This window comes from Cebus imitator, unplaced genomic scaffold, assembly GCF_001604975.1.
Source record: "Cebus imitator isolate Cc_AM_T3 unplaced genomic scaffold, Cebus_imitator-1.0 Scaffold477, whole genome shotgun sequence".
In the NCBI taxonomy this organism is placed as follows: Eukaryota; Metazoa; Chordata; class Mammalia; order Primates; family Cebidae; genus Cebus; species Cebus imitator.
In genome coordinates this window covers 239,635-259,100 of record NW_016107792.1, presented here as the reverse complement: position 1 = coordinate 259,100, position 19,466 = coordinate 239,635, and the positions used below count along the sequence as shown (strand labels likewise).

Here is a 19,466-nt window from a genome sequence, read left to right as displayed (position 1 = left end):
TTTTCAGTTGAATGGGTGACTCTGTCTCTCAGGCATTCCAGGTGCCAGTTGAAGCAGCCACCCAGATTTGTGTGAGTTTTTGTGTGGAGACCCCCTGCACCGGCTGAAACAGCTGTGCTGGAGACTTGTGGTACTTATCCGCCTTGAAATCTCCTGGTCTGTGGGCAGTAAAAACTTATTTGGAAATGTGGTGATCACTCACCCTCTGCATTCTCGCTGGGAACTGCAATCCAGAGCTGTTCCTATTCGGTCATCTTGGATTGTCTCCCCCTGCCACACTTCTTTAGCTGTAAACTGAGCCCCTTGGTCAGGGGCAATGCTGTGTGAAATACCATGATGGTGGATAAGGTACTGCATGAATCCACAGATGATAGTCTTGGCAGAAGCATTTATGCAGGATAGGGAAACCCATATCCAGAGTAAGTGTCTATTCCAGTGAGGGCAAACCTCTGCCCTTTCCATGATGGAAGAGGTCCAATATAATCAACCTGCCACCAGGTAGCTGGCTTATCACTCCAAGGAATGATGCCATATCAAGGATTCAGTGTTGTTCTCTGCCACTGGCAAATTGGGCACTCGCCAAGGCTGACCTGACTATCAAGGTGAGCCTTGGACTACTCACTGAGGCTCACCTTGATAGTCAGGTCAGCCTTGGTGAGTAGAAATCTGTGTTGCTGAGCCCATGTGTACCCTCCTTTCCTGCCACCATGGCCACTTTGTTTATGGGCCCATTGGGTGATGACAGGCATGGCAGGGAAAGAGGATAAGTGGTATTCACAGAATGGGTCATTCTATCCACTTGATTATTAAAATCCTCCTCTGCTGAGGTCACCTGTTCATTAGCACTCACATGGGATACAAATATCTTCACAGTTTTGACCACTCAAAGAGGTCCATCTACTCTTCCCCAAATTTCTTTGTCACCAGTTTTCCAGTCATGCTTCTTTCAAGTTTCTGACCATCCAGCCAAACCATTGGCTACAGCCCATGAATCAGTATATAATCGCACAGCTGACCATTTCTCCTTCTATGCATAGTGTACAGCCAGGTGCACTGCTAGAAGTTCTGCCCACTGGGAAGATTTGCTTTCACTGTTGTCCTTCAGGGATGTCCTAGAAAGGGATGATAGCGCTGCATCCATCCAGTTTTGGGTAGTGCCTGCATGTTGTGCAGAACCATCTGTGAACCAGGCCCTAGTCTTCTCTTCCTCTGTCACTTGATTACAGGGAACTCCCCAAGAGACCATTGGTACAGGCTGGTGGAGAAACAGCAGGGTGGCAGGAGTGGAGACCATGGCCTTTGAGCCACTTCCTCATGTACCTTACTTGTGCCTTTAGGACCTGCTGGAGCCCAATCACTTATATACCATTACCATTTGATGATGGAATGCTACTGTGCATTACCTACTTTATGGCTAGATAAGTCAGAAGGCTCTCAGTTCATGATAGGCAGTTCAGGTTGCATTGTGACCTGAAGACCCATAGTCAAACGTTCAGTTTTTACCAAAGCCTGGTAAAAGGCCAAGAACTGTTTCGCAAAAGGAGAGTAGTTATTTGCAGAAGATGGCAGAGCCTTGCTCCAAAATCCTAGAGACTTCCACTGTGATTCTCCTATGGGGGCCTGCCAAAGGCTCCAAACAGCATCCCAATCTGCCACTGACACCTCAAGCACCTTTGGATCTGCTGGGTCATATAACCCAAGTGGGTGAGCAGCTTGCACAGCAGCCTGGACCTGTTGCAGAGCCTTCTCCTGTTCTAGACTTCACTCAAAACTGGTAGCCTTTGGGTCACTCGATAAATGGGCTGGAGTAACACACCCAAATGAGGGATTTGTTGCCTCCAAAATCCAAATAGGCCTACTAGGCATTGAGCCTCTTTCTTGGTTGTAGTAGGGGCCAAAGGCAGCAACTTATCCTTCACCTTAGAAAGAATATTTCAACAGGCCCCACACCGCTGAACACCTAGAAATTTTGCTGAGGTGGAGGGTCCCTGAATTTTAGTTGGATTTATTTCCATTCTCTGGCAGGCAAATGTCTCACCAATAAGTTTTGTGTGTTTGCTACTTCTCACTCACTGGATCCAATCAGCATAACGTTATCAATGTAATGGACCAGAGTGATACCTGTGGTAGCCAAAAGTGATCAAGGTCTCTCCAAATAAGATTATGACACAAAGCTGGAGAGCTGATATACCCCTGAGGTAGGACAGTAAAGGTATATTTCTGGCCTGGCCAGCTGAAGGCAAATTGCTTCTGGTGAGCATTATGGAAAGGAATGGAGAAAAAGGCATTTGCCAAGTCAACTGCTACATACCAGGTACCAGGAGATGTGTGTATTTACTCAAGCAATGAAATAACAACTGGTACAGCAGCTGCAGTTGGAGTCACCACTTGGTTAAACTTACAATAATCTAATGTCATTCTCCAAGATCCCTCTGTCTTCTGCACATGCTGAAGGGGAATGTTGAACGGGGATGTGGTGAGAATCACCACCCCTGCAGTTTTCAAGTTCTTGATGGTGGTACTAATCTCTGCAGTCACTCCAGGCATGCAATATTGTTTTTGATTTACTATTTTTCTAGGTGTAGACAGTTCTAATGGCTTCTGTTTGGGCTTTACCACCATGATAGCCTCACCCAATCAGTCAGGGAGACAATGTGGGGGTTCTACCAGCTGCTAAGTATGTCTATGCCCATTATGCATTCTGGCACTGGGGAAATGACCAAAAGATGAGTCTAGGGAACCACTGGACCCACTGTAAGTTGCACTTGAGCTAACAATCCATTAATTATCTGATCTCCATATGCCCCTACTTTAACTGGAGGACCAAAATGAAGCTTTGGGTCCTCTGAAATCAACATCAGCTCAGAGCCAGTGTTAAATAGTCCCCGAAATATCTGATCATTTCCCTTTCCCCAGTGCACAGTTACTCTGGTAAAAGCCCAGATGTCTCCTTGGGGAAGGGTGGGAGAAAGATTCATTGCATAAGTTGTCAGTAATGTAGGGAGTTCTTTCCTCAAGTAGATCCAGCCTCCCCTTCATTCAAGGGGATCTGGATCTGCATACTGGCTCAAATCTGGAAATTGATTGGGGGACTTTTATTCTCTGTTTTTGTAATATAAATTAGTCTTTTTTTCATTCAACCTAGAAGTTTTCTGTTGTATAAATTACGTAGTTATGCAGTAGACTTCCTATCAATTTCACTTCTAGGGACACCATGATTAATTAGCCAATGCCAGAGCTCTGCATGAGCCAGACTGTTCTGATTGCTGCTTTGCCTCTGCTGTCATGTGATAGCTATGCCCACCTTGCTTTTGACAGTTGAATGCCATCACTTTGCTCCTGCCACCTTGGGATCCAATTATTCCTGTTGTATTTAAATTTGATAGTTGAGCAACTGTGGTTCTCACTGTTAGATCTGACATACAGAGAAGAGCAATTACAAGGCTGTTCAAAAATGCAGGTGCTGCCTTCACAAATTTATTTCACAAGGCATTGGTAAAGGTTATAGCTTCTGGACCCTCCCAGCTGGGATAAGTAGATGTAAAGTGACTAACCAACTCTACCATCCAATCTCCCTAAGCCTTTGGATCTCTTTCTGTACTTTAACCCAGGGGAGATCAGGCATTTCCAGTTCATTCACGGTGAGTCATCTTTTAAGCCATATTTCAGCTAACCAAGCAAATAAACTCTTAGAACTTTTTTTTATAACTCCCCAAGATATAACATTAAATGCAGAGTCCCTACTTAGTGGGCCCAAATGAGTAGATTCAGTCTGATGCAATGCAGGTCCCTTCCACCATTATCCCACATCCTTAATATCCATTTCCATGCCTGTTCTCCAGATTTCTGTGTATATAAATTAGAAAACTGAAGCAGTTATTTTTGAGTGTGGTGCACCTCCTCATGGAATACACTCTCAACCTAACCTCCAGGGGCCCACTGGGACTCTAGTCTAGTTATAAGTCTAAAAGCACACAGGGATGTAGAGGGTGGCTCCTGAGGAGAATCAACATTATCCTGCCTGGCAGCTACCTCATGGGAGGCCATTGTTGTTGCCTCAGGCAGTGCAGGGTTTATCTCCTCAGACAGAGGTGGAAAGGCTGATGGCAGCATGGTTTGAGGAGGAAATGTTGCCATTACTGGGGATGGGAAGTGTATATATGAATACATATATACACACACACATATATACACACAGGTATATATATATTCACACACCCATGTGTGTATATATATGTGTGTGTATTATATATACACATATTATACACACACATATATATACATACATGTGTACATATACACACACACACACACACACACACACACACACACATATAACTACTGGCTATGCATATGTCTAGCTTTAGCAGATATTGCCAGTTTCCTTCCTTCCTTCCTTCCTTCCTTCCTTCTTCCTTTCCTTTTCTCTCTCTCTTTCTCTCTTTCTTTCTGTCTCTTTTTCTTTCTTTCTTTCTTTCTTTTTCTTTCTTTTCTTTCTTTTCTTTCCTCTCTGTCTTTCTCTTTCTTTCTTTCCTTCCTTCCTTCCTCTCCCTCTCTCTCTCTCCCTTTCCCTTCCTTTCCTTTCCTTTCCTTTCCTTTCCTTTCCTTTCCTTTCCTTTCCTTTCCTTTCCTTTCCTTTCCTTTCTTTTCCTTCTTCCTTCGTTCCTTCCATCCATACTTCCTTCCTTACTTTCTCTCTCTCTCTCTCTCTCACACACTTTCTTGCTGGCTTGCTTGCTTGTTCTGTTGCCCAGGCTGGAATGCAGTGGCACAGTCTCCGCTCACTGCAACCTCCACCTCCTAGGTTCAAGCAATTCTCCCACCTCAGCCTCCCAGGTAGCTGAGGTTACAGGTGCCCACCACCATGCCCAGCTAATTTTTTTTTCTTTGTATTTTTAGTAGAGACAGGGTTTCACCATGCTGGCCACGCTGGTCTCAAACTCTTGGCGTTAAGTGATCTTCCCGCTTTGGTCTCCCAAAGTGCTGAGATTACTGGTATGAGCCACTGTGTCTGGCCTTTTTGTTGTTGTTGTTGTTTTGAGATGGAGTGTTGCTCTGTTGCCCAGGCTGGAATGCAGTGGTGCAATCTTGGCTCACTGCAACCTTCGCCTCCTGGGTTCAAGTGATTCTCCTGCCTCAACCTTCTGAGTAGCTGGGATTACAGGTGTGCACCACCATGCCTGGCTATTTTTTTTTATATTTTTAGTTGAGATAGGGTTTCAACATGTTTGTCAGGCTGGTCACAAACTCCTGACCTCTTGATCGACCTGCCTCAGCCTCCTGAAGTGCTGGGATTGCAGCATGAGCCACTGCACCTGGCTATACACACATACTTCTATAATAAATATACATATATATGTTATACATATATGTATGTTTATATATTTCTTTTTTGTGTATGTATACACACACACACACACACACACACACTCGTATATATGTGAGTTTATTAAGTAGTAACTCACATGAACACAAGGTCCTATAATAGGCCATCTGCTGGCTGAGCATCAAGGACAGCCAGTCCAAGTTCCAAAACTGAAGAACTTGGAGTCTGATGTTCCAGGGCAGAAAGCATCCAGCACAGGAGAGAAGGATGTAGGCTGGGAGGTTAGGCTTGTCTCTTTTTTCACAATTTTCTGACTGCTTATATTCTAGCTGCACAGGCAGCTGATTAGATTGTGCTCACCCAGATTAAGGGTGAGTCTGCCTTTCTCAGTTCACTGACTCAAATGTTAATTTCTTTGGCAGCACCCTCATAGATGCACCCAGAATCAATACTTTGTGTCCTTCAATCCAATCAAGTTGACACTCAGTATTAACCATCACAGATGTCTTTATTCTTCCCTTTATTTTCAGTGTGTATTTGTCTTTATAGATTAAGTGTGTTTCTTCTAGGCATCAGATCATTGGGCCTTGTTTTCAAATCCATTCAGCCTCTCTGTGTCTTTTGATTGGAAAGTTTAGTTTATTTACATTTAGTGTTATTATTGATAAGTAAGGACTTCCACCTGTCATTTGGTTATTATTTTTTTTGAATTGTTTTGTGTTCTTTCTTTCCTTCCTTTGTCTTCCTTTTGTTGAAGGTGATTTTCTCTGTTGAAATGATTCAGTTTTTTGCTTTTATTTACTTATTTATTTTTGTGTGTGTGTGTGTGTGTGTGTGTGTGTGTGTGTGTGTATCTCTTGTGTTTCTTGTTTTTTGTGGTTACCATGAGGCTTGCAAATATCATCTTATAACTCATTGTTTTAGCCATTTAACAACACTGTTTGCATAAGCAAGGAAGTAAGCAAAAAGACAACTCATAAACTGTATGCTTTAACTGTTCCTTTGCTTTTTAGCTTTTTGTTGTGTTTATATATGTCTTCTTGTATGTCTGTGTCTTCCAAAAGTTGTAGTTTGATTTAATCTGTTCTCATGGTTCTAACACAGACTACTTGAGCCTGAGTAAATTATAAAGGAAAGAGGTTTAATTGACTCACAGTTCCACATGGGTGGGGAGGCCTGACAATCATGGTGGAAGGTGAATGACTAGCAAAGTCATATCTTACATGGTGGCAAGCAAGAGAGAACATGTGCAGAGGACCTCCCCTTTATAAAATCATCAATTCTTCTAAGACTTACCCACTATCACAAGTACAGCCTGGGAAAGACCTGCCTCCATGATTCAATTACCTCCCACTGAGTCCCTCCCACAGCACATGGGAATTATGGGGACCTACAATTCAAAATGAGATTTGGGTGGGGACACAGCCAAACCATATCATTTTTTTTTTTTTTGATTGGTTAATTTTTTAGTCTTTTTACTTAAGGTTATTTTATACACCACAGTTACAAGTTATAGTGTTATTCTATGTACTTAGTACTATTAGTGGGTTTTGTAGTTTTGTACCTTCAGATGATTTCTTATTTTTCAATAAAGGATTATTATTATTATTATTATTTTTGGAAACTGAGTCTCACTTTGTCACCTAAGTTGGAGTGCAGTGGAACAATCTTGGCTTACTGCAATCTCCGCCTCCCATGTTCAAGTAATTGTTTTGCCTCAGCCTGCTGAATAGCTGGGACTACAGGCACATGTCATCACACCCAGCTACGTTTTGTATTTTTAATAGAGAGGGGGTTTCACTATGTTGTCCAGGCTGGTCTCAAATTCCTGACCTCAAGTGATCTGTCCACCTCAGGTCCCAAAGTGCTGAGATTACAAACATGAGCCACCACACAAGGCAAGGTCCTTTTCTTTATGACTGAGATATTCTCTTTAGCATTTCTTATAAGAGAGGCCTTGTGTTGATGAAATGCCTAAGCTTTTGTTTGTCTGAGAAAATCTTTATTTCTTATTCATGTTTGAAGGATATTTTCATAAGATTTATTATTCTAGGGTAAAAATTGTTTTTCCTTCAGCATTTTACGTATGTCATGCCACTCTTTTGTGTCCTGTAAGGTTTCCACTGAAAAGTCTGCTGACAGACATATTGGATCCCCTTTGTATGGTGTTCATTTATTTTCTCTTGCTGCTTTTGGGATCCTTCCTTTATCCTTGACCTTTGGAAGTTTGATTATTAAATGTTTTGAGGTAGTTTTCTTTGGGTGAAATCTGCTTGGTGTTACATAGCTTTTTTATCCTTGGATATTGATATCTTTCTCTAGGTCTGGGAAGTTCTCACTATTATCTCATCGAATAAACTTTCTACTCCTGTCTCTTTTTTGCTTCCTTTTTAAGGCCAATAGTTTTTAGATTTGCTGTTTGGGGGCTTTTTTTGTGTGTGGATTCTGTAGGCATGCTTTATTGTTTTTTATTCTTTTTTCTGTCTTCTCTGAATGTCTATTTTCAAATAGCTTGTCTTCAAGGTCATTAATTCTTTATTCTGCTCCATCAGTTTTGCCATTAAAAGACTCTGATGCATTCTTCAGTATGCTGGTTGTATTTTCAGCTCCAGAATTTTTGTTTGAGTCTTTTAAATTATTTTAATTTTTTGTTAAAGGTATTGGATAGAATTCTGAATTACTTTCTGTGTCATCTTGAATTTGAGTTTCCTCAAAACAGCTATTTTTACTTCTCTGTCTGTATGCTCACATATCTCTGTTTCTCCAGGATTGGTCCCTGGTGCTTTGTTTAGTTCATTTGGTAAGGTCTTGTTTTCCTAGATGGTCTTGATACTTGTAGATGTTAATTGAACATTAAAGCATTAAAATATACGTATTTATTTTAGTCTTCACTGTCTGGGCTTGCTGGCACCCATTGTTCTTGGCAAGACTTTCCAAATATTTCAGAAAACTTGAGTGTTGTGATCTAAACTGTACCTACTTTAGGGGCACCCAAATGCTGTGGTTCTTCCAGACTAGTAGAGAAACTGCCTTGATAGTCTTGGACAAGAGCTGTATGAATTATTTGGATTACCTCGCAAAGACTCTTATTCTATTTCCTTACTTTCTCCCAAACAAACAGCGTCTTTTTCTGTTCTGAGCCACCTGAAGCTTGTGATGCAGTGACAAGCCCTTCTTTGGCTGTTATCACTAGGACTGTGTGACTGTGCTAGGGCTGGTTTTAATGCTCCCTCTGATGGTGGGCATCAGCTGAGTTTGGGCTGGTTTTACTTTCTGCTATAACGGCAGCTGAGTTCAATGCCTAACAATTGCTGCACTCACCTCTCCGCAGCGGACAGAAATGTTCTCGGTACCACAGTGTAGCTGCAGGGGTATTAGGGAGGGGTGACGTTCGTGATTCAAGACTGATTTTCCTACCTACCTCTTTAGTGCCTCTTCCGATGATCTGAAGTTAAAGCTAGGTACTGTGAATGCACACCTGATTTTTGGTTCTTATGAAGGTGCTTGTGTGTGTGTGTGTGTGTAGATAGTCATTAAAATATAGCTGTCCTTGCAGGCGGGATGTTTAGTGGAGCCCTCTATTTCATCATCTTGCTCTGCCTTCCACCAGTCTTACCTATGTACTAAAATTTTAAGGATCACACATCTCTAATAATTCTCTTCAGATTATGTTTAACTGTAATGTGGATGAGTTTTATTATTCTTTTTATGTTTCACAAAACGTAAGAATACACTTATGAGAAATGATCTTTAAAATCGATCTTTTTTGGTAACTTTCTCTTTTGGTATAATTTCAATTGTATGTAAAAGTTGCAAGAATAAGCAAGGTGGGGTGGTTGATGCCTGCAATTCCTGCACTTTGGGAGGCCAGTTCAGGAGGATTGCCTGAGCCCAGCAGTTTGAGCCCAGCCAGGGCAATATAGTGAGACCCTGCCTCTAAAAAAATGAAAAAACATTAGTTCAGCATGGTGACATGTATGTGTATTCCTAGCTACGTGGAAGGCTGAGGTGGGAAGATTGCTTAAGCCCAGAAATTTGAGGCTGAAATGAGCTGTGATCACTCCACTGTACTTCAACCTGAGTGACAGAGTGAGACCCTGTCTCAAAAAAAAAAAAAAAGCAAATGTAGTTCAAAACCTCCTGTTTACTTTCATCAGGAGCTAACTTTATTCATTTTTTTACCCTCTTTCTCATTCTCTTTCTGCTTCGTATTCTAGATTTTTCTTTCTGAGTCATTTGAGAGTAAGTTGGAGACATTGTTTAAAAAAAAGTGGGTTCTATCTTCTAAATACTTGAAAGTGAATTTCTTAATAAGAATGTTCTTTTACATAACCACAATATGATGCTCAAAATCAGGAAATTTCACAATGATACAGTAATATTATCTAATTATGCATCACTCACATTTCAACAGCCATACCAATAATGTCATTATAGGTATATTTTTCTCTTCTGAAATTTAATTAAGAATCACAATTTTTTAAAAAAAGAATCATAATTGAGATTAGTTGTTTTAATTCTAGTTTCTTTTACCCTGAAATAGTTTTTTAGCCTGTCTTTGTCTTTTTTTAAATTTACATTGTTTCAGTAAACTTTTTATTTTAGAATAGTTTTATGTTTATAGAAGAGTTACAACAATAGTACAGAAAGTTCCTGTATTCCTGTCACACCAGTTTGTTTTTTTTTTTCTAACATTAACATCTTGTGTTACCATGGCATTAATACATTTGTCACAACTAGAAGGACAACAGTGGTATATATATTACTATTAGCTAAATTTCAAGTTTTACTTGAATTTTATTCATTATTTCACTAATGTTCATTTTATATTCCAAAATTCATTTCAGGATATAAACTTTCTTTTGATCTGATATGTGACAATTTCTTAGTCTTCCCTTGTTTTGTATGAACTTGATAGTTTTGAGGAATTATTAGGTACTTTGTAGAATGTCCCTAAATTTGGGTTTGTATGATGTTTTTCTCATGGTTAGATTGGAGTTAAGGATTTGGGGAGAAGGCCACAGGAGTGAAATGAATTTCTCCTTACATTCTATCAGGAATACATATTAATATGACTTATCACTGGTGATATTAATCTTGATCACTTTGCCAAGGGTGTTTGCCATGAAATTTTTCAGCATACTTGTGTATGTATCTTTTTGTAGTTGTATCAATTTTGCTTTATGTATTTTGGAACTATAATAGTAGATGCATGCAGTATTGAGGTTACTATATGTTCCCAATTAATTGAATGATTTGTCATTACACAGTAACTATTTCTTGCAACCCTTTTCAATTTAAAATCTGTGTATATGCTATTAATTTAGGTACAATGATTTTCATTAGAATTAGTTTTATTTTTTGCCGAGATATCTTTCCATTCTTTTCTTTTGAATTTTCTGACTCAAATTTTGTTATCAATTTTAAATAGTTAATGGCTAAATTTAATTTTTATAGAATTACATACAATATTTGCATTTAATCTGGAGCATGTAGTTCATTTACATTTAATTTGGTAACTATTTCTCTAGGCTTATTTCTGTCACCGTCTTAGTGCTTCTCATCTGCCCCATCCTTTAGTCTTAGTTTCTTTTGAATTGATTGAATTTTAGAAGCATCATTTCACAATTTTGGTTTCTAACCTTGAAATTATAAAGTACTTCAATAATTGCTTCCTCAAAGTTTTTAAACATATTTACTCATTTTTTATGAAATTCTATTTTCTCAGTGTATTTAATTTCTTCCTGAACAATTAGAGATCATGAGAAGGCTTTAACTTAAATTATCATTCTGCTGATTAATGCTGTCATTATTATTCCTATTTGTTATTTAAGTTTTTAACAATAGTGTTACTGATTTAAGATTAACACACATTTACTAGTTCCTTGGTTTCTCTCATTTTTTCTTTTTTCATCTTAGATTTTCCATCTGTGATCATTTACTTCAATTTGAAGCCCATTGTTTAGAAACTTCTCAAGCAAGGATCCTTGGATATACAATGTATTATTTCTTAATTGTTTCAAAATATCTGTGGTTTATGCTTGTTCTTAGAATAGATCTTTACTGTTTACAATCCTATATTTACAATTATTTTCTTTCAAACCTTTGAAGATATTGTTTCAATTATCTTTTGGTTTCCAGTGTTGTTTCCACCTAGTCAGCTCTTAGTTAAATCTTTGTAGATTATATCTTTGTACATCCTCTGTCTTTTCTTTCTGGTTCCTCTAGAGATATATTCTTCATCTTTCATGTTTTTCCATGCTCCTGTCATGTGCCCAAGTATAAATTTATTTTTATTTATACTGACTGGATTCATTAAGCTTTCTGAATTTGGAAATTGAGGTGTTTCACCGTTTCTAGACGTTTCCCGGTCATTATCTCTTCAAATATTTCATCTGCTCTATTTAGTCTTTCTTCTACTGGATTTGATTAAACATGTATTAGAGATTTTGTCTTTGTACTCTGTGACTCAAAACCTCTTCATAACAGTTCCCATGTCTGATTCTCCATGCTGCATTATGGATAGTTCATTTACACTGTTTTTCAGTTTACTGATTCTCTCTTCTCCTCTGTCAAATCCAAACATATATAGCCAACTAATTTTTTACAAGAGCACCAGGAGGACAGTATGGGGAGCAGTTAGTCTCTTTAATAAATGGTGCTGAGAAAACTGGATTTCCACATGTAAAAGATTTAAATTGGACCCTTAGTTTACACTATACACAGAAATCAACTCAAAATGGGTAAAAGACATAAACATAAGACCAGAAACAATAAAGCTCCTGGAAGAGAACATAGGGGAAATGTGCCTGGACATCAGCACTGGCAATGACTGCTTGGATTTACTTCTGGGCTCTCTCTTCTGTTCCAAATATTCTTGTTTGCTTTTTATAATCCTTTGCTAGTTATTCATATTTCCATTTCCTCTTTACATTTTAAATATATTGTAAATATTTATATTTTGTATACTATTCATAATATTTACAATATTCTAAATCTGTGTTTGATTCTGCAACCTGTTGTTTTGGAGATTCTAATTCTCGGTGGGTGCATTTTTCCTTGTGTATTTTTTGATATTGTAAAACGAGCTTCATATTTACTTTTAAAACTTTAAATGTGAGATATTTTGAAATGTAATTTGAAGCCAAACTCTTCTAGAGAGGATTTGCATTTACTAGGCACCCACAGCTGCTTGAATTAAATGTAATTCTTGGTTTGAAGTTTTGGTAACTACTCAAATGGTGTCAATTATGGCAGCAAGCCTGGTTGAGCCCTAAATTATTAGGACACATTTTTTTCTCTTTCATTCATCACCACATTTTTAAGGCCATGATGTATTTTTTAGGCCCATAAAGTGGATGTTTATATGTAACTCATGCTACCGTCAGGCAATCTAGTTAATGAGATATAAGCTTTAATGCTGTGGATTGACTTTTTATTGAATTTCCCACCTTGTGAGTCCTACCTCCTCTTGTTTTTTAAGTTTTGTACCCTAAGTAACCATGCAAGGCAGAAGCCTAAGATCAAATTATTCAGTGTTCAGTTTATCTTTCCAACTTCACTTTCAGCTTCTGATTGATCCTTACTTTCTGGCCAAGTTATCCTAGCATTTATAAAGATCTTTGCATATTTTATTCAGCATTTTAAAGTGTGTACAGGTTGATAGGATGTTTAGTTTTCCATAGTTCACAAATGGAAAATATTAAACTCATAGTTCACAAATGGAAAGAAGAAGAGAAAGGTATAACTGGACTAGAAAAATTAACTGATTAAGGATGCTGGAAAGATGCTTAAAATAATGCAATAATATAAAACAAAATGTGCAATGTTATATGAATTGAGTTCTTAGTCATAAGGACTTAGGGAAAATGGAAGATCTTGACTTCTGCAGTTACCCTGGTTAAGAGTAAAGATATGGTGGAAACAAGCATTAAGCAATGCATGACTGTATATTATGTACCTACTTACAGACGAAACACCTGCTGTATACAGACATTTAACCCTGTGCTTACAAGAGGTTTATGTCATGAAAATTGCTCTTATAGTAAGCATAATCAACCTGAGAAAAGAAAGGTTAACTATTTGTGATTTTAACAGTTAAGGAATAATTAAGTGCTAAACCTTACTGTACTGACTTTAACATCAGTAGGAATACAGAAATGGCTGAGCTTTGTGTAAGGCCACCTAGGATAAGGTTTTCTTGAAACAAATGGAACTTCATCTGGGGATATGGAAAGTTTGAGGCAAAATTGGGGACAGGTAACAAGCTATAATACGTCAAAGCTTGGGAATGAACACAAAGAAGAAATAAGCACAAAATGTCCCCAACTTGATGAAAGGAGAGGGAAACAGTGAAACCCAAGGTTTTTGATAGATTTTAATAATGTAGTAGAAAACTTAGAAACCATAGGAGCATTTTGTTAAATAGTCATGCACTACTTAACAACAGGGATATTTCCTGAGAAATGTTTCCTTAGGTGATTTCATTGTTGTACAACCATCATAGAGTGCATTTACACAAACCTAGATGGTCTAACCCAGCAGTCCCCAACGTTTTTGGCACCAAGGAGCAGTTTTGTGGAAGATAATTTTTCCACACACTGTGGGGTTGGGGATAATTTTGGGATGATTCAAGTGCATCCTGAAATTCAAGACCATTACATTTGTGGTGCACTTTATTTCTATTATTATTATATTATAATATGCAATGAAATAATTATACAACTCACCATAATGTAAAAATCAATGGGACCCCTGAGCTTCATTTCTTGCAGTTAGGCGGTCCCACCTGGGGGTGATAGGAGACAGTGACAGATCATCATGCATTAGATTCTCCTAATAAGTGTACAACATAGATGCCTCACAGTTCACAATAGGGTTCACGCTCCTGTGAGAATCTAATGCCGCTGCTGACCTGACAAGAGGCAGAGCTCAGGTAGTAATACCAGTGATGGGGAGCTGCTGTAAATATAGATGAGGCTCAGCTTGCTGGTGCCTGCCACTCACCTACTGCTGTGCAGCCCTGGGGTTGAAGACCCCTGGTCTAACTACTACATGCCTAGGCTATATGGTATGTATTATCTCTTGTTCCTAGGCTACAAATGTGTAACGCATGTTACCTTCTGAATACTCTAAGCAATTGTAGCATAAGTATTTGTGTATCTAAATGTAGGTAAGCATAGAAGAGACAGTAAAAAATAAGATATAAAAGTTATAAAATGGTGTACCTCTATAGGGTACTTAACCACAAATGGAGCTTACAGGAGTGGAAGTTGCTCTGGGTGAGTCTGAGCAAGCAGTGAGTGAATGTGACGACCTAGGACATTATATTCCTGTAGACTTTATAAACACTATATAGTTAGGCTATACTAAATATTTTTAAAACATTTTTCTTTCTTCGATAATAAATTAACCTTAACTTACTATAATGTTTTTACTTTATAATATTTTAAACTTTAAAAAATGTTTTAATAATATCTAAAACACACATTGTACAGCTGTACAAAAATGTTTTCTTTCTTTATATTCTTCAATAATCTTTTTTCTGTTTTTAAATTATTAATTTATTTTTACTTTTTAAACTTTTTTTGTTAAAAACTAAGACACAAACACATACCTAGGCCTATACAGGGTCAGGACCCTCAGTATCCCTGTCTTCCACCTCCACGTCTTGTCCTACTGGAAGGTCTTTGGGGGCAATAACATGCATGGAGCTGCCATCTCCTGTGATAACAGTGACTTCTTTCTTTCTTTTTTTTATTTTTGAGATGAAGTCTCACTCTTGTCCCCCAGGCTGGAGTGCAATGGTGTGATCTCAGATCACTGCAACCTCTGCCTCCCAGGTTCAAGCGATTCTCGGCGTCTGCTTCTTGAGTAGCTGGGATTACAGATGCCTGCCACCATGCCCGACTAATTTTTGTATTTTTAATAGAGATGGGGTTTCACCAAGTTGGCCAGGCTGGTCTTGAACTCCTGACCTCCCAAAATGTTGGGATTACAGGAGTAAGCCTCCATACTTGGCCAACAGTGGCTTCTTTTGGAAGATCTTTTGCAGGACCTAACTGAGGCTGTTTTTACAGTTAGCTTTTTCTTTTCTTTTCTTTTCTTTCTTCTTTTTGAGTAGAAGAAATACACTTTGAAATAATGATAAAAAGTATAGTATAGAAAATATATAACATAGTTGTGTTATGTAATATAGTTGATGTTTGCTATATGGACTGTACATACTTTGTATGACCGGTAGATTTGTTTGCACCAGTATCACACCAACACATGAGTAATGCTCTATGCTGATACTACATCACTAGGCAGTAGAAAGTTTTCAGCTCCATTGTAATCTTATGGGGCCACCCATGTGTATGCAGTCTGTTGTTTATTGAAGCATAATTAGGTGATGCATAACTATTATATATTAGACAATACAGAGATATTGAAGACTCTTGAGGAGAGGATTGACATGTTTAAAGTTATGTTAAAATTTAGCCTCATTGGGGCCTGGGTGTGGTAGCTTACGCCTGTAATCCCAGCACTTTGGGCAGCTGAGGGGAATGGATCACCAGAGGTCAGGAGTTTGAGACCAGCTTGGCCAACATGGCAAAACCCTGTCACTACTAAAAAACATACAAAATTTAGTCAGGCCTGTAATCCCACCTATTCAAAATATATTTTGTTAGGAAAGAACCCTTTTATTATTATATGCTCTTTATTAGATTATGTAAAAAAAAAAGATATATAAATTTATATGTATTACTATAACATAATAATGTATATAAATATATTTTTGTTGTTTTAGAGGAATTCCAGGGAAGAAATGTGGTATAATCATACTTACGGCAGAAGAATTAAACTGTTGCAGGGTAAGTAAATATGTCTTTGGCTTAGAAAAATTTTCATACTTCAAATGCTATATCTAAAATTGTACTTAACTAATTAATTTTTAAGTGATTGTAGAAAAAGTATTATACAATTTTATAATCCATAAAATATCATTTTAGATACTTAGTCTTGTGACCAGAGAGAGTTTTTCGTAATCTGAAAAGTATAGTGAATTATTTTAATAACCTTTTTTAAAAATTGAAGTATTAAAACCTAATATCAATACTGCTTTTTAAGCATTAGTATAAGGCATTGTCAGTTATACCAATCAGTTTAATTACTGTAAAACCATTGAAGACTTGTATATAATTTTGAAGGAATATTTCTTGTCATTTGAGTTTAGCCCTTTTGTATAACATATTTTCCCCAATTTTTCTGATTTAATTAATTCAGAATTCATATTGGTTCCATCTCTTGTTAGCTTGGGAAGTCCACATCTGGAGAAATGATTAGCTGCCACTCCAGCTAGCAGTATGATTGCATAGAGTGCATACTCTGTATTTTTAGAAGACTGCTAATTTTAGTTGTGATTTGCTGATGAACCCATTGACTCGTGTTTAATGATTTCACTGTTGTCAAGAAATGGGGTGATAGCTATGACACTCCACACTGAAAGTAATGGTGGCTAGCTGAATCTGAAGTCAATATCACCTGTTTAATGTGGGCCAGCAGATCTCTGGGAATTGGTATTTCCAGAGGAAAAAATTTTTCCCTAGATTATACCTCTAGTGCTCTTTATTTTTAATTGCAGGAACAGAAACTCACCCCAAATACCAAAAGCTTAACATGTTGATATTGACCATAGTTTTTATATAGAGACCATAGCTTATTTTATTATCTCAAGAAGTTGCCTTTTTAACTTTTAGATAAATTCTGTGGCTTTCTTATACAAATACGTTTCTGGTCAGACATGGTGGCTCATGCCTGGAATCTCAGCACTTTGGGAGGCCAAAGTGGGAGGATCCCTTGAGTTCAAGGCTACAGTGAGCTCTAGTTGTGCCACTGCACTCCAGCCTGGGCAACAGAGCAAGACCCTGTCTCATTCATGTATGTATTTATGTGTCTGTGTGTGTGTGTGTGTGTGTGTGTGTGTGTGTGTGTATACACACACACACACACACACACACATTCTGTATCTCTAAAATATAGATAGATGACAGATAGATAGCTGAGACAATATGCTCAGGAAATCATATGATATTACTTGTCAGCAAATGTTATAAACTGGATATTCTAATTTATTACATACCTTTGGGATTCTGGGGGTGGGGGTAGAACAGTGAGATAACAATAGAAACTACAACAGGTGAGTATAAATAATTAAACACCAATATTGAAATTTAAGTCATTATAAATAATATGTACATTGAAACCTTCCTATTCTTCTCGTTGTTCTTGTCCCCCTGGGCATGTCACAGTCATGTCAGCCTCAGTTTTCTCATCTATAAATACCCAAACATGTCCACATATAATGCTGTTAAAGACCATCAGACTCAAGTTAAGTTTTAGTTTGCTACTCATTTGTACTTTGTCTTATTAAGACACTTGACTACTCTGAGTTTTACTTTTCATATTTGAAGGGCAAAAAACAAAAAAATGTGAACTAATCACTAGACTATTTTAAAAAGATCTTCCAGTCCTGGCAATCAACCACCATAACATTAAGTTTGATAATATAATATATACATAAGTAGTCTGCGTATACTAAACAATGCCTTAGAAAATATAGCATAACTATTTAAAGGCAGAGATATTACCTATCATCCTGGTTTTTTAGTTAAAAATGATACAATGATTTTTTTTCAATTATATTATCTAATCCTTGTTTGTACTTGTCTCAATTTGTAAATGTTTAAGATAATATATGTTTTGCATGAAGAAAGGAAAGAAAAAAGAAGTTCACAGTCCATAAGATACATGTTCTTTATGGTGATATTAACATGCTATTTTGTCAAAATCTTGAGTTTATTAAGCAGATTTTGTGTAAATATGCCATGAATACAGTATTATCAGTTTTATTTCAAAATAGAACCAAGATACCATGGGCATAGGTTGAGTATGGACAGGCTGCATCCTAAGTATCTTCTACTTTCAGAGTTATTCTGAAACACTTCTGAAAATAGAAGATATTTAGGATGTTCTACTCATTGTTGGAAGAGCCTGGAAAATTATTTTACCAGTTCCTGGTAAGTGAAACGGAATGTGTCTTTTAGCACTCTAGGTATTTTTATACCTCTTTTTACTATTAATTCTATAAGAACCTCTGGAATTATCTTTCAGTGAGTCAACGCATATTTTTTATAATTAGAAATTATAGATCTAATATTTTATCAATGTTGTTTAAAATCTTGGTGTCACTTCATCTTATGTTTTCTATGTCCTAATTCTTAGCTACAGCCTTATTGAGCATCAGCATCATCATTAATACTAATAAACTTGAAATAGTATTTCATTGCTATATTAGTATAGTAGAATGCACAAGTGTACTCAAAGCAATGTTCATAGTTTCTTCAGAAGAGTTGATGCTTTTTAAATTTATACTTCAGCGAATATTAAAAGTATGGGGCATTATTATTGAGAATGTTGAATGTCATGATTTTAATTCACCCACAACATTATAAAAATCCACATATTTGTTTCTTTAAAACAAGTTGTCAGTTATTAACTTGTGCAATGAACATAGGCTTTGAAGTCAAGACACCTAAACTTTAGTCTTGCCTTTTTCACTAGTCAGCTGAGTGAGGTTATATTGTTGGAGATTTAATATATGCATTTGTAAAATGACAATATCTTTCTTAAAACCAGTTTATTAAGTTATAATTGGCATACAAATAGCTGCACATATTTAATGTATACAACATGGTGAGTCGGGAGATAGATATATACCCATGAAACCATCACCACAATCTATGTCATAAATATATTAGTCACTTCCAGTGGTTCCTCCTACAATGCTTATTTATTTATTCTTATTTTTTTTGTGATAATAAACAACATAAGGCGTACCCTCTATTTTTAAATATACAGTGCAGTATTGTTAACCATAAGTACTGTATTGTATATAGTAGCTTTCTATGACTTATTCATCTCATATAACTGAAATTTTGTGCTCTTTGATAATGCTTTACAGTCTCTTCTTCCCCTCAGTCCCTAGAAACCATCATTCTACTTCCTGCTTCTATGATTTTGATTATTTTAGAATCTTCATGTAAGTTGCAACATGCAGTATTTATCTTTCTGTGTTTGCCTTATTTCACTTATACAG

At 37.2% G+C, this 19,466-nt stretch overlaps 1 protein-coding gene across 1 annotated transcript in view; it reads left to right on the top strand.

Annotated features, from left to right (window-relative positions):
- The window catches only part of CPNE8 (copine 8), a 253,176-nt gene that overhangs the window by 123,340 nt on the left and 110,370 nt on the right, over positions 1-19,466 (top strand). The window contains exon 7 of the mRNA XM_017512747.2: positions 16,119-16,182. Coding sequence (XP_017368236.1) covers positions 16,119-16,182 — 64 coding nt within the window. The remainder of the gene's footprint in view (positions 1-16,118; positions 16,183-19,466) is intronic.